Consider the following 16,234-nt stretch of genomic DNA (forward strand, 5'->3'; position numbering starts at 1 on the left):
TGGGGGAGTTCTGCTCAGCCACAAGCCAGGCTGATGGCTGCCAGTACAGCAGTGGTGGTGGGAGCCTCTCCTGCCTCCTCAGCAGCTCTAAGGATGTCTGACTGCAGCTTAGGTCTGCTCCCCGCTGGCAAGTGGACATCCCCCGAGGGCTGCCGGGCTGCCAGAGGTATGTCTGATTGCCATCTTAGGCCCAATCCCCTGGGGAGTGGGCCTAAGCCAGCAGGTGGTCATCCCCTGAGGGGTCCCAGACTGGGAGAGGGCACAGGCTGGGCTGAGGGACCCCCTCCATCCCCCGCCCTGAGTGCACAAATTTTTGTGCACTGGGCCTCTAGGTTTATCATTAAAAAAAAAAAATTTTTTTTAATCACCTCTATAGAAATTCTTCAGTGGAACTTGAGGGTTATTTGCTAATGTTAGTTGTAGACCAATGGAAGAAGGTAATGAGATGTTGAACCATGTGGGTCGGGTGGGGTGGGGCAGAGGTGGTGATTCTCTAAATGCTTTGTAGGGATTATTTGAGACTGTAATTTGGAACTATATTTATGTATTTATTGGACTAGAATGCTTCTCCATTGGTACAGTTACCCTCTGCATGCAGAATCAGTATGACAGAAGATGCATGAATATTTTCATCGATAAAACAGCACTGACCATTCCAGCTTGCACTTTTGAGTAATTTGCATGTATTCATTCATGTGCTTTTATGATGCTGACTAAATTAACATTTTTACAAAGATACAGTGATTTATTTTTTATAACACTAGATTTCTAGTATCAGTCCATTGAAAGAACATCAGTTATTGAAAGAATAACCTTCAAATTTGTGATTCATAGAAATGAAACACCATTTAACTGTTATTAGTATTACATGTTTAGAAATTTGTCAGATGGGCATTTAGAGTTTGAGGTGTAAATACCAAAACTGAGACTGCACCTTTGAAGTATTTTGAGTATATGCAGTTAGTACATTTTTATTATGATTATGTAAAGCTATATGAGTTTATGCCAACACCTTGCATTGCCAATTGCTGATTTTTTTTCTTTTAATAATATGCTGAATGTAGATAAAGATGACCTCTCCCCAACTACTGAGGTTTGGGATGTAGACCAGGGACTAATAAGTAAAGTGAAGGAACAGTACAAGAAGGAACGAAAGGGGAAGAAAGGGGTGAAAAGTGCAGATTCTATTATAATTTTTATGTACCAATCTTTGAGACAAAAATCTTAAATTTTGTTTTTTGTTTGGGTGTACATTTTTTATTTCATAAAGGGGGCAACTAACTTTAATTTTGTTATATAATTGAAATTTATTTGAATATAATTTAGGATGTATTATTGGTCAAGTGAAAAAATCATCTTAAATACTGGATAAGAATTAAGGAAAGATTTCAAGGTAGTGTTTTTTTGTGTGTTTTTTTTGTAAGCTTTAAAAAGTTTACCAAGTTGTAAGAAATGATGGCCTTGGAATTAAAAATAATAGAAAATGGTTCAAAGGGAGAAAGTATAAATTTATTTATTTTTATTACATAGGGTTTATAGTTACAACCAACTCATAGCCAGGCTACATTTCCTAGTTTGGGAATCCTGAAGTACAGTGATTAGGAAAGGCTTTTTCTTAATTTTAGCTTTCTGATCTTAATCTAGCCCCAAACAACAGCAAAGAACTCTCCTAGTACTGTTTTCTTGAACACTGTGGTATAGGGAAGGCCAGAGGAGAGGGTAATGGTGGTAGTAGGATTTGTTTAGTCAATAGCTGAGTGTCTTTTGTTGCCTTTGATATATTTTTCAATATGTGTATCCTGGCTAATATTCTATAAAAGTATAAATTTAGCTATAGCACCTCTCAAAGAAGTAATTCATTTTTGTTAAACTTTTAAAAGGTACCTGAAAGATATAGTCTGACAGTAACAACTAAATGGAGAAACTTGAAACTTACTTTTGGTATAATTTTGAATTGTTCATTGATTCCTGTTGTTGTTAATCCTCACCTGAGTTGTATTTTTTTCATTGACTTTTTTTTTTTGAGAGGGAGAGAGAGAGAGGATGGGGGAGACACTGATGTGAGAGAGACACATTGATTGGTTGCTTCCTGTACGACTGAGGCTGGGGATTGAACCTGCAACCCAGGTATATGCCCCTGACCAGGAATCCAAACCACGACCCTTCGGTTCACAGGCCTTCACTCTAACCATTGAGCCATGCTAGCAAGAGCTAGTCTAGCTTTTTTAACCATCAAGGAGAAAACAGTGTATGACAGAGGCAAAAACCATATAAGCAGTCTGTCATATTTTTTTCTCTGTTGACAAAAAAAAGTAGTTTATAAAATGGCAGGTATAATGAAAAATGGTGTAATTTCCCTCAGTAAAGCATTTTCACTATGGTTTAATTTATTGTGGAAGCTAATAAGTGGCATTTGAGAGATTCAGCTGGTTAGGTAATTTTAAGAAGTTTGAGACAATATGGTGAACTGCTTATTGTGTTTTAAAATACTTAGTGCTGGACAGGGCTGTGTTCAGCTCTAAAATCGCTTACCTACGTATTTCATGCATGTTGAATATAAAAGTACTTTTGCATGATTAACTATTTTAACATAGACACAATGGCATTAGAATTTTAGGGATTGAGTCTTTTCCCCCCAAGAAACCACGTAGTTTATTTTAATATTACATTACTTATTTTATGTCTTATTCATAAACTGACTTATTTGTTGAAGGTTTCTTTAGAAAATGTTAGATAGTGTTGCTTTTAATTAAAATACCCCCTTTTTCCTGATAGTATATAATTAGATCTATGCCTTTGTGAGGTTAAGAAATAAGATTAATGTTTTATTTTAAAAAACGTACCTGTTTAAGAAATACTAGAAGCAGATGATCTAAACAAAAATTTAAAATCCTCATAAAATTTTAATTTGTTTTAAAGGATCACAGTATGTAAAGTTTTGTTAGTTGCCTACTTAGCTAATAACTTACAGAAAACATTTTATATAAATGAATATTCCTCTGTTTAGCGTTTTTAATTTATTTTTTAAACAAGGTACCCTGTTGACAACCAAAATATTGGAAAACCTAATATGTGAAAGGGGTAAAAGAGAACTGCTGTGATTAAATCAGAAGCTGGGGAACCTGCCTTACCTTGAGGCTCTCATGTCTCAATGCAATTTTGTTATCCAGATCTGTGCTGTATTATTCAGCCAGCCCCCTTTAAATTTAACTTGTATCTGTTTTTTCAAAAATTGAACTAACTTTGCTTATTATAACCATAAAAATAACACATGCTGTTATCCAGACAATTTAAGAAATATATAGAAACAAAGAAAAAGTCAAAATCACCTGCATTTCTATCACTTAGAGATTAGTATTTGGCATGGTATATATATATCCTTCCAACTTTTTCTAAGTGTGTTTATATGTAAACCTTTTTTAATTTTTCAGCAAGGATATCATATTTTTAACTCATTTCCCCCTTAGTTTTATAGTCACCTTAAATAAAATATAATTTTAGCGTTTACACAGTATTGCATTTTGTTGATTTAGCCTACCCTCCACTAGTTAAACTTTTAGAATGTTTCTCATAATTAATGTTTTTGTAAACATCAGTATTTTAAGGTTATCTATATATAGATATAAAGATGACGTTTCCAACAAAATGTCTCAGAATGAACTAGGCAATAATAAATTCTTTTTTATATTTAGATAAATAAGAGCTCTTTCCTCTTGAATATAGAGTTCAGTAAGAAAATGTTCGTTTTGACTCCCTCCCATAGTGATAAAACTTAAGGAAATAAAAAAACCCACTTTTTTTATATATAAATTTTATTGATTTTTTTCGAGAGAGGAAGGGAGAGGTATAGAGTCAGAAACAGCAATGAGAGAGAAACATTGATCAGCTGCCTCCTGCACACTCCCCACTGGGGATGTGCCCGCAACCAAAGTACATGCCCTTGACTGGAATCGAACCTGGAACCCTTGAGTCCGCAGGCTGACGCTCTATCCACTGAGCCAAACCAGTCAGGGCTAAAAAAAAGCTTTTAAAAAATTGATGGGTCATAAGCTTAGAATGGAATTATTTCATGCAGACCATCATATTAATACTGATATACAATTTCACATGAAAAGATAATTCATAAATTTTCTTAGCAGTCTTATTACCTATATTTTTGCTTTTATGCTGATATTTTCCCAGATGTAGCTTTGTACAAGTTAGAATAATTCATAAGCTGTAGCCTTTTGATTTTCTTTTTTCTTTATTCCAAAATGTGAATGATTCATACCTACTGGATTTTAGCACTAAGTTTCTATAGATTTTTTTGTCCAACTTCTTAGAGGGAAGAAAATTATTTGCCAACTTTACCATATGGAATCAATAGTCGTAAACCAATCTAACTACCCTTTTAATGGAAAGGAAAAAAATGGCAAAAATATCTACCAGCTTTTTAACTTTGTAAAGACTCAGCCATGATTTGACTCTTTAATAGAAAGTCTTCTAAAATCAAGAGCTAAGATGCTAACGTTTATCTGTTCATTCCACCCCACCCTTTTGTCCCCCTATCTGAAGCAAAAAAAAAAAAAAAAAGACTTAAAAGTGACAATTTTGTCTTGGATTATAGATACAATTCAGTGTTAATTTCTTGCTAAGCGAGGTATGCATGAAGAGCTTTACTTTATCAGTACTTCCAAAAGGCAAGACTATGAACCTAAAGAGACTTGAGGCAGTTATTTTTACCTCAGGCTTCAAAAGGGTTAAGCTTCCTTTTCCTTTTAACTTTTTATTTTGCTATAATTTTAGGCTCAGGAAAAGTTACAGGAATAGTGCAGAGTTCCATGTACCTTTTATCCAGGTTCCCCAAATATTAACATTTTACCATATTTGCTTTATCCTTTACTCTTTGAAAAATGTATAGTTATTATTTTGAACAGCTCAGAAAACTGAGTGTTATAGACATGTTGCTCCTTAAATACTTTAGAGTTCTTTACCGAACTACTAAGAAATTCTCTTACATAACCACAGCACAATGATGAAAATCAGGGAATTACCAATGATACAATATTATCTAGTTTAAAACTCTATTTTCTTTTTTATTTTTTAACTAGAGGCCCAGTGCACGAAATTTGTGTACGGGTAGGGTCCCTAGCGGCTGCCTACTGCCAGCCAGGGCCTCGCTTCCCTGGCTGCCGGCTGCCTGCCGGGTCCTTCCTTTGTTCCGTGCCACCCCCTGGTGTTGAACTCCCAAGGGGACACTTTGCATAGTAGGCTTTTATATATATAGATCCTCACCTGAGGATATATCTATTGATTTTAGAGAGAAGAAGGAATGGGGGGGGGGGAGATATTGATGTGACAGAGAAACATAGATCTGTTGCCTCCCCTTCATGCCCCGATCAGGGATCAAAACCACAACCTGGGTATGTGCCCTGATCAGGAATTGAACCCACAATCTTTTGGTGCATGGGACGACATTCAAACCAACTGAGCCATCCAGGCAAGACCTTTCATTTTTTAATAATTTCTGTAATTGGGGGAGGGAGTGAGGAGGAAGTTCTAAGTTAATTAGTTTTCTTAAAATCTTGATCAGGTAGGATTTTTTGGGCTTCCTATGCTCTCCATTTTTTCTGCATATAAAAATATGTAAATCAGTAACATATTTGTAATATGTAAATCATGATTTGAAGCAAGCATGAAGCATCTGTAATCTCTAGAATATGAGGGAATTTAAAAATCTTTTAAGACTTGCTTTGATATTTGTCTGTTTCAGTTTTCAACATGGAAATTTTAAATTGTAATACATCTTTAACAAGTGATCTTATGGTTTATTGTTACTCCTAAGCTATTTATACCTATAAAATTGATGCTTATTTCATTTCCTTTAAAAGATTTAGAGGCTTTCCCTTTTCAAAGATTCACATTCTGAGAATATGTACATGGTTCTTAGTGATTGACTTGTCTTAGTTTTCTTACTGATTCTAATATATCCTAACTTTCCTGTCTTTTCCATTTATAGAATATGATTTATCTGTCATTTCTCTTCTCTCCTTTATTGGTGTTACAGAATTTCTATACATCATCTGACTTGATTATCAATACATTGGAAAAGGGAAAACTTAACTTTTTAAGTATTTCTTTTAATAATGAGGAAATCAGAGTTTATGGGTAAAGCAGGTTTTTCAAATTTGGAAAAAGTGAAAACACATTTTGGGTTGGTTTGTTAATGAAAAACTTGTGTGAATGTGGCAGGAAAATATCCACAAAAACACCAGGGAAAGTTAATTGTTTGTTGCACCCTCATAAAAAAAATCATTTGTACTTATTTCTTTGTTAACTTTTCAAAATAGTTCATTAAGTTGGAAAAACTCATGCTTTATTCTTTGTTATTAAATATTAACCTTAAACACCAACATTTCTTGTTGTTTTAGTGGTACCTTCTGTGTCTATGAGTTTATAGAACTTTAGTTCAGTGACAAAAGGCTCAATTATATATGTATAAAACAATGTATTTATAGTAACATTCACAGAAATATGGAATATCTTAAATATTTAAATCATTTTAATGTTTTGGGGGGATGACATGGAAAACTGAAGATATCTTTAATTATTTGAGATTTTTGTAACTGGAAATTCTTTAAAATCCTGTTTTGCTAGTAAGTTGGTTTTAGAGGCTGCAAACAAGTAAAGTGGTAGCCATTAAAAGAACCTCTACTGCTGACATTAATTTACAAGGGTCAACAGGACAAAACTCTATGACATCATAGCTGATCTGGGACATGAAGAGCTGCCCCACATCCCTTCAGGAATCATTAATCAGTCAGTCTAGTTCATCCACTACTAGAATGACTGATTATGAAGGTGCAAGAGCAGAGGAAGGTATAAAGTTTAGCTACCATTTTATTTACATTGCAGGAGATGTTAATTCCAAGTCACATCTCCTTAGTATTATAATTTGCTGCTGTTTTAAAATGCTGAAGATGACTTTATTTTTTTCTTATTTTAAAAATATATTTTTATTGATTTCAGAGAGGAAGGGAAAAGGAGAGAGAATCATTGATCGGCTGCCTCCTGCACACCCCACGCGGGGGATTGAGTCCACAACCTGGGCATGTGCCCCAATTGGGAATTGAACCGTGACCTCCTGGTTCATAGCTCGACACTCAAACAAGTGAGCGACACTGGCTGGAATGAAAATGGCTTTAAATCATCTTCATAGAACATGTTGGGCAAGCTCGTGATGTAATTGTCTAAGGGATTTTTGAAATTTTTTGCTCCTGTGTCTTTGTTTTGGGGTGTGTGTGTGTGTGTATGTGTGTTGTTAAACCTCACCCGAGGATATTATTTCCACTGCTTTTCAGAGGGAAAGGGAGTGGGGAGAAGAGAAAGAGAGAGAGAAACATGAATTTGAGAGAGAGACATTGATTGGTTGCCTCCCACATGTACCTGGACTGAGGGCAGGGAGCAAACCTGCTACCCTTTGGTGGGCAGGCAGATGCTCCAATCACTGAACCACACTGGCTAATTTTAGATAGAGTTGTTTTTATCCCAGGGGTCAATTCAGAGAACCTCTCAGAAATCTAACTAGCTTACAGAAAATAGCAATTTAAAAAATCATTTTAGAATGAGGCAGCATCTTATTCTTTAACTTTGGTACCAAGTATACTTGGTAATGAAACTAGAAATGTGCATGAAATGAAAGTACTACTTAGGCATTTTTTGTTTTCCAGAATTGATTTTAGCTGAAGATATGTATATATATTTCAGTTATTTATAATTTAGGTGCAGATACTTAAAATTCTAAGTAATGAGACTGAATTCTTACCAAGGGCTTACTGTGACATGATCCCATATAATAAAAGGCTAATATGCAAATTGACTGAATGGCAGAACAGCCGGTCGCTATGATGTGCACTGACCACCAGGGGGGCAGATGTTCAATGCAGGAGCTGCCCCCTGGTGGTCAGTGCACTCCCACAGGGGGAGTGCCTCTCATCCAGAAGCCGGGCTCACGCTGGCGAGCCCAGCAGTGGTGGCAGGAGCCTCTTCCACCTCTGTGGCAGTGCTAAGGATAAGGATGTCCGACTGCCATCATAACAATGTACCTACCTATATAGTTTAAGTTTAAAAAATTGGGCTCTCAAAAGAAATTTCAATCGTTGTACTGTTGATATTTGGCTCTGTTGACTAATGAGTTTGCCAACCACTGCCCTCGGGCTTCCGGACTACGAGAGGGCACAGGTCTGCCTGAGGGACCGCCTTCTTCTCCCCTCCCCCCGCCCCCCTAAGCCCCCCAGTGCATGAATTTCATGCACTGGGCCTCTAGTATAAGATACTTAATTATCTAATAATTCGGCATATAGATTTGAATTTCATTGATGTTTCTGTTTTCGCTATGTAACAATTTGATGCCTCAGTCAAAAAAATTTTAATACATCCATTCTCCTTTAGGAGTTCTCTAGTAGCACATTTTTCTTACAGTTAAACAAATAATTTTGCGTTTTTTTCCCCTCTTAGAATCATATCTGCATGCAGATATGACAATTACAGATTATGGTGAGAAATAATAAAGCCAAACAAAACATATTAATGCATGAAAAGTAAAATAGTCTGTTGACTTTTCCAAATCTATTTTCTGCTATTGAGCTATTTTCCTGTTTTACATCAGGAAGTATTTTCTAAAATCCACATACCAAATCCATTATTTTTCATTTTATGCATTTCAGGTGGTTATCTTCTTTAGCTTTTGGGTTGTTTTGCCAAATAATGCATAGGTAAACTTGCTAAAATTTTTGTAGTTTGTGTTGTACATTGAACTGTAGATTTTGCATTTAAATCAATTTAGTGCTCTCTTTGTGTGCTTATGTGTGTGTCCTTTAAAAAAAAAAAAGTGAGTCAGTGATATAACTCTTAATGGTGGAAGGAATAGGAAATGGGGAGTTAAGTACAAACCTAATTGTAAATCTTAGCATTTATTTTAAAAGAAGCAAATTCAGTCTCTACATAAAGCTAAGAAGGAAACAGAGTTCATAATCTCTCTTTTTTTTTAGTGGCAACCTCCAACTTCATACTTTCTTGTTGAAGTCCATGTCATACATCATTTTGTAAAGACAAAATGTCTGTTTTCAGAAAGAGAAAGTTCTGTATCCCAACCTTTCAGACTATTTTTAGTAAAGACTTAAGATATACCATGTCAACACTGAATCAGTTATTGGGCTGTGTTCTTTAGTTTTGATAAAATTGAAGGAGGAAGAAGAGTTTGATTATGTGAGCTACAGAGGTTTCCTTGGTCATTAAGTGTCTATAAAAAGGAGGATTAGTTACAAAAGGACCTTGTTGTAAGATCCCATTTGGGACCCTAATATTTCCATAAAGGGAAATGATAATAGTATTGTTTAATTGTTAAATCTTTTAGGCTATTAATAAAAAGTGTCATAATTTTCATCATTAAAAGCTGCTTTTAATAATTTTATTTTTCTTTGAATTGCCAATGACATTTTTATGCCTATGTGATTATGTGCTATAAGTAATTGTATTAACATTAATAAAGTGAATTTATAGAATACAAATTAATTTCCTCTATAAGAAAACAAGAGTGAATAAATTGAATATTTACTGTGATTATCACATCCACAGTGATGATGGGTGATTACGGAAAGTAGAAATATAGCTGAAAAGATTTTTTCACATATATATGTAATAAATGCTGAGTGAGCAGCATAGCTTGCTATATATACAATTGAGAAATGTAGTCATATGACTAATTAGAAATGGATACAAATACTAACTTTTTGTTTGAAACTCCAATAAAACTAGCCCGGATAGCCAGGCACTTCCCTTCACATGCCCCTACATTGGTCAACAACTGATTAGAAATATCTTTGTAAAAAGAATATGTAATAATGCTAATTAATTTATTATGTTAAAGTTATTTTATTAGGGTTTTATTGAGATTTGTATAATTGTGAGTGGAAGGAATTGTGGCATTTTGTTCTAACTTTTCTTATAAACAAATTATGAGCTTAAAAGAAATATATGACCTAGTACTGGCTAAAAATGCTTTTAGTAAATAGTACCAAATGAATTTTTATATAATTGTTCTTAAACATAATTTTAAAATATTGATTTTATTGTTCTTAGCTGCTTTGGTATTACCAATAATTGCATACTAAATATTGGTAGGAAGGGTCAGTACTATACATTATTCAGTTTCAATTAGTATAATCAATCAAAAATTAAATACTACTAGTATCCCTATGTATATTTTCTATCAAATTTACTCTAGATTAGCTGTTGACTCACAACTTCATTTTAGCAGTGTCATGTAAGACTTGATTTGAGTCAAATTATATAGCTTACTTTTATATTATTGCTTACTTTGATAAATAATTAGATAGTCTAAATATAGATTAATTTTACTTTTGCTATAGTATTTATCTAGGAAAAGTTGACTTGTATCTTAATTTTTTTCAGTAGTTGTGATAATGATGACTGACAAGTGTTATACCTGTTATGTTTCCTATAGTGTATTAAATTTATATCATTCAAATTTTTCAAAATTGATAATTAGCTTGAGTTTTTATATACTGTTTTTCTTTTAATTTTGCTCATGAATTTTAAATTTGTTTTGATATATTGAGTTGTTTTTTATTACAGTGACTTGTGTACTTTCCCCTGGCATCTTAAGCTTAAAATTTTGCTTTCAAAGCATGTTTGAAATGATAACTGAGAATTATTGCTTATACTATAACTGTTATAGCAAAATATTTATATATTAGTATAGTTATTCTAATTATGACAGTGTTTGATTTTAATTGCTCAAAGTATTATAAATTTAACTTAAAATTCTATAGTTATTTTATTTTAGAAGTATCATAGTAAATAAAAGGGAAGTTACAATAAACAATTGTAGTCAAACCTTGAAAGCTGGAAGGCATTCTAAATATCACATGGATTAACCTTTTGCAGAAAGAAATTGACATTGTTGGTGGTAGAACTGCCCTCTTTCTAGACCATTGCTGTTATTGGAGGAATTTGAGTAATTTAAGGCTTCATTTCAAGAAATTGATACATGGCATTATAGATGGAGATAATTTAATTTGAATGCTTATATTAATTTTTATCAGGAACTAGAATACCTAGCACTTCTAAGCAAATAGGATGCAAAGCGAAAGGACTTCCCAACAATTTACAATATTTAAAAAATACTATAGTTATAATTGTACTGAAGTGATAAAGTGATTTAAATAGAGCTTTTGTGCCCCACCTCCCAACCTGGAATAATATATCTAATACACATTTATTTGCTTTGTGGGAGATTTTGTTGTAGTTCCTAAATAAACATTTATTTTTTACTATTTAGTAATAGGATTTTTTGAGTGGAAGAAATAAGGAGGGAAGTGGGAAGATACAATTTATATTACTGTATTATAACTGTTAAGTGCTTACATTTCCCCCACAATATTGTCTTATACTGTATGATTTTTCAGCATTTAAGAAGCGGTTTTGTTCTTTATAGCTGAACCAATAACGTTTCCATCTGGAGGAGGCAAGTCATTTATTATGGGTTCTGATGATGTTTTGTTAAGTGTACTGGGCCTTGGAGACCTTGCAGACTTGACGGTAACAAATGATGCAGACTATAGTTATGATGTAAGTGCAGTTTTATTTTTAATTTTTTAATGATTTAATAGAAGGCTCCTTATTTTTGGAAACACTTATAAAATAGAATTAATATCAAGGTGCATGGAAAAGATAAGTTTGTGTGTCAATATGTTGAGTTGAAGTGACATGTAGTTGTGTGTTTTTTTAATAACTAGTTTCTTTGTGGTGGTTAAATTTTTCTTAGGTATTGTGGTGGATTAGTTAGGAGTTTGGGATGATTGATTATCTTAAAATACTGATCAATAAATATCTATCTTGAGTAGTCAACTCTCAATTATTTATTCAAGTTAAGCCATATTTCAGTGTTAAGGATAAAAATAGCCTGATCACTTCAGGACACTTCTTAAAAAGCATGTTTTATTTTGGAACTTTTATTTTTTTAAGGATAATGTTCAAGTTAGCTTGTTGCCATTTCCTGATTTTCAGTCCTTCATTTGAGGGATTGGGGGAGGATGGAGGGGAAATGGGAAGGACAGTGTTAGTGGTGAAACTAGTCTGGGATTAAATTTTTTATATACAGTAAACATTCAATTGAGAGTTAACTAAACTTGTTTAACTTTTATATAATGAATTTGCAGTTTTCAGCAAATGTTTTGTTTTTTAACGAATTCATTTTTTCTACATTTTATAAAGTACATAGGGGACTAAATTCTAGTAAACTTGACTAGTTTGGAAGAGAGTTCATAACCTATTTTACAGATGGAGAAATGATGATAAAAAGATTAACCTCATGTCAGTATCAACAGTAATGATGAACATATTCTTAAAGTGTCTTTAGTTCAAATTTTTGGGAAGTACCTTAACTTGCTGCCTTTAAAAACTTCACATTGCTAATTTTCTGGAATGACAACTGTACTATTAATATTGTACTCTTGGATTTTTGGTAGTAATTTATTTAATTTTTATTGTTTTCATATAAGGTATTGCAGCATGGTAGTTCTTTGTTCTCATCTGATATTTCCTAGGACCTTTGAGTTTAGCTTGATGATTAGGTAAAACAGATTGAGGGACTCCATTTGATGTAGGTATTTGAAAGCTAATGAAATTATTCTTAGTTCTTATTAAATGATAAAGATTTATTATAAAGCTTTATAGGTACATTAAATTTTCTACTAGACAGTTTAGCAAAGCAGTTTAACATATATGTTTTAAACACATCAAAACAAATAAAAATTCCACATGTCTATTAATTTACTACTTTTACCACTAAATATTGTGCTTTTTCTTTTTAGTTGCCTGCCAATAAAGATGCCTTTCGAAAGACATGGAATCCCAAGTATACACTACGTAGCCATTTTGATGGAGTCCGGGCATTAGCTTTTCATCCTGTAGAACCTGTGCTAGTTACCGCTTCTGAGGATCATACTCTGAAACTTTGGAACTTGCAAAAAACAGTTCCTGCCAAAAAGTAAGTATTTTAACGGTAGCCTATGTTTTTTTTCCCTTCCAAATTTGTCAAAAATTAGAAGTAATTATTTTTTATGGTCCCATATCATGCATGCACTCAATTTGATCTTACCTAATGATTCTTGAATATCAGCCAATGGTTTACGATTATTTAATTGTCTTCTCTCCCATCCTTTCTCTCCCCCTACCCCCTTTTAGGAGTGCCTCTTTAGATGTAGAGCCTATCTACACATTTAGGGCCCACATGTAAGTTTTATTTTATCCATAAATCTTATAAAATTGTAGTAATGTTTGTTTTATATTAGAAAAGACAGTACTTGATTAATATTTTATTTTATTAATAATTGTATTAGGAGAATATAGTCATTACTATTCAAGTGTACATGTTTACCTTACATAGTTTTAAGATGCCACACAAATTCAGAGGTTGGAGACTGCGTATATGAGTTTCTTTTCTAAGCTTTATAAGTAACTTTTTTCTTTTTCTTCCTATAATAGTGGCCCTGTTCTATCATTAGCTATTAGTTCTAATGGAGAGCAGTGTTTCAGTGGTGGTATAGATGCAACCATCCAGTGGTGGAATATGCCTAGCCCTAATGTGGATCCATATGATACATACGGTAAGTAAAAGGTTCAAAATATATATTTTTAAGTGCATGGAGCTGGCAAAAGTAAATACCTCAGCTAGAAGCTTGTTTAAACATGTATTAGTTTCCTTGTTTTGTTATTCCATTTCTAATAATTTGCTTTATTAAGGGGAAACATTAGAAAATAGGCCAGGAATATTTAGGCCTGTGAATTGGTACTTTCTCTATGGTGTCCAAAATATCTATACTAATAATAGGATAATAGGCAAATTGGTTGGGATGCTCTCATGCATAATGACCCATCAGCAGGCTGTGTGCAGCAGGCACAGGTGGGCGGGGACTTGCAGTGTTGGGGACTTGCGCCACGCCGTCACAATCCATCACCAGGAGGGCCTCTGTGTGGCCCGGCCTGGGGGTGGCCCCCTGTGGAGGCCTGACCAGCACTAACATGATGCTGCCTGCGTGCTTCCCCGCCCAGCACTAACGTGACTCTGCCTGCGTGTGTCCCGGGCCTGGGACGCGGCAGTGGGGGCCAGTTGAGGGCAATCAGGCCGGTAGATGGTTCAGTGTGGGCGAGCAGTCCGGCGCGGGGAGCAAGCAGTTAGGGGCGACATCAGGCTAGCAGGGAGCAGTTAGTGGCGAGATCAGGCAGGCATGCAGAGGTGATTAGGGGTGATCAGGCAGGCAGGCAGAATGGTTAGGGGTGATCAGGTAGGCATGCAGGTGAGCAGTTAGGAGCCAGTGGTCCCAGATTGGAGAGGATTCAGGCTGTGCTGAGGGACTCCCACCCCCATGCATAAATTTTGTGCACCGAGCCTCTGGTGGTTAAATAAACAGTGGTCTACTTAATGGTTGGTTTATTTAAGAAGAACTTGAGCTCTTTAGTGTTTCTATTTAACACACACTTGGTGCCTAACTTTGCCAGGTTTGGTGTTAAGTACTACATCAAGAAGTAAGAATTAGCCTTGGGTGGTGTTGCTCAAGTTGGTTGTGTATTGTGCCATGCACCGACAGATTGCCAGTTCGATTTCTGGTCATGGAACATGCCCAGGTTGCAGGTTCCATCCCCAGTAGGAGGTGTGCAGGAGGCAGCCAATCGAATATTTCAATCTCACATTGATGTTTCTTTCTCCCTCTCGCTTTTATTTTCTCAAAATCTATAAAAATATTTTTTTAAAAAAAGAAGTAAGAATTGTCTAATGGAAATGATAGGCATTAAACAGATAAGCAAAGGGATAGAGTATAGTTAAAAACCGTGATAAGTACTATGATAGTACAGTTCTATGAGAGGGAGTAACGGGTGGAACTTTCTTTGCATGTAGTCTAAAATGGTGACATTCAAACTAAAATATACAATATAAAAGGGTAATTTTAGTATAGTAGACCCTCCTTCTCAGCAGTTTGATTTCTGAGGATTCAGTTACCTGAGGTCAACCACGGTCCAAAAATGTTAACTGGAAAATTCCAGAAATAAAAAATTGGTAAGTGCTATGTTTTACTTGCACACAGTCTGAGTAGCATGATGAAATCCAGCATCCTACTGCTCGATCCTGCCCTAGATATGAATCATTCCTTTTTTCAACATATCCACACTGTGTATGCTTACCTGTCCGTTAGTCACTTGGTATCCAGGTATGGCAGTGCTTATGTCCCAGTAACCTTTAATTTACTTAATAATGGCCCCAAAGTGCAAGAGAATTGATACTGCCAATTGGAATATACCAAAAAGAAATTATTTTTTAATCCTCATCCAAGCATATGTTGTTGTTTTATTGATTTGAGAGAGAGAGAGGAAGAGAAAGAGAGAAACATCGATCCATTGCCTCCTGTACGCCACAACTGAGGATCAAACCCACAACCTTTTGGTGTATGGGATGATGCGCCAACCAACTGAGCCATCCGGCCAGGGCTATAAAATGCTTCCTTTAAGTGAGAATGTGAAAGTTTTTGACTAAATAGGAAAATAAAATATGCTGAAGTTCCTATCCATGAAATTGTGAAGAAGGAAAAAGAAATTCATGCTTGAGCTGAACCCAGGCAATTGGAGGCTTCTCAATGAGAGACTCAGGAATACAATAGTTCACCCTTGAGGCAACTTATACCCTCTCCCCTGTCCTTAGAATGTACGGTTTGCTTACTGTTCCCGCAATAGAAGTCCTTTTTAAGGATATAGCCTTGAAACAGTAAGACGTTGAGACCAGCTGGCTTGAATACATTACTGAACTCAGTTAAGGCCTCTATATGCACTTAAGAGTCTACTTGTCTTGCTGCCATTCAAAACAAGCCTTTTATGTAAGTTCTCTTGCTTATTAAATTTGCAACCTACCAAAAAAAGAAAAAAGAAATCTGTGCTAGTTCGCTGAAAGAGTGCATTCACATAACTTGTTATAGTATCCTATCTAATAAAAGAGAAACATGGTAATTAGCCATACCTTCGCTACCCTTCCCATTGGCCAATCAGGGCGATATGCAAATTAACTGCCAATCAAGATGGCAGCCGGCAGCCAGGCAGCTTGAAGCTAACATGAGTCTTGCTTGCTTCAGTGACGGAGGAAACCAACGTTCCCTGCCTGCCTTGCCGGCCTCTGAGCTTGCAG

General features: G+C 35.1%; 1 protein-coding gene across 2 annotated transcripts in view; it reads left to right on the forward strand.

Annotated features, from left to right (window-relative positions):
• STRN3 (striatin 3) overlaps positions 1 to 16,234 on the forward strand; it is a 105,102-nt gene that overhangs the window by 72,608 nt on the left and 16,260 nt on the right. The window contains exons 9-13 of one of the 2 annotated variants that reach the window (XM_006766013.2): positions 1,065 to 1,175; positions 11,498 to 11,631; positions 12,876 to 13,051; positions 13,249 to 13,296; positions 13,549 to 13,670. In XM_006766013.2, the coding sequence (XP_006766076.1) occupies positions 1,065 to 1,175; positions 11,498 to 11,631; positions 12,876 to 13,051; positions 13,249 to 13,296; positions 13,549 to 13,670 (591 nt within the window). The remainder of the gene's footprint in view (positions 1 to 1,064; positions 1,176 to 11,497; positions 11,632 to 12,875; positions 13,052 to 13,248; positions 13,297 to 13,548; positions 13,671 to 16,234) is intronic. The other variant, XM_006766014.2, reaches the window with a different exon arrangement.

This window comes from Myotis davidii, unplaced genomic scaffold (assembly GCF_000327345.1).
Source record: "Myotis davidii unplaced genomic scaffold, ASM32734v1 scaffold21, whole genome shotgun sequence".
In the NCBI taxonomy this organism is placed as follows: domain Eukaryota; kingdom Metazoa; phylum Chordata; class Mammalia; order Chiroptera; family Vespertilionidae; genus Myotis; species Myotis davidii.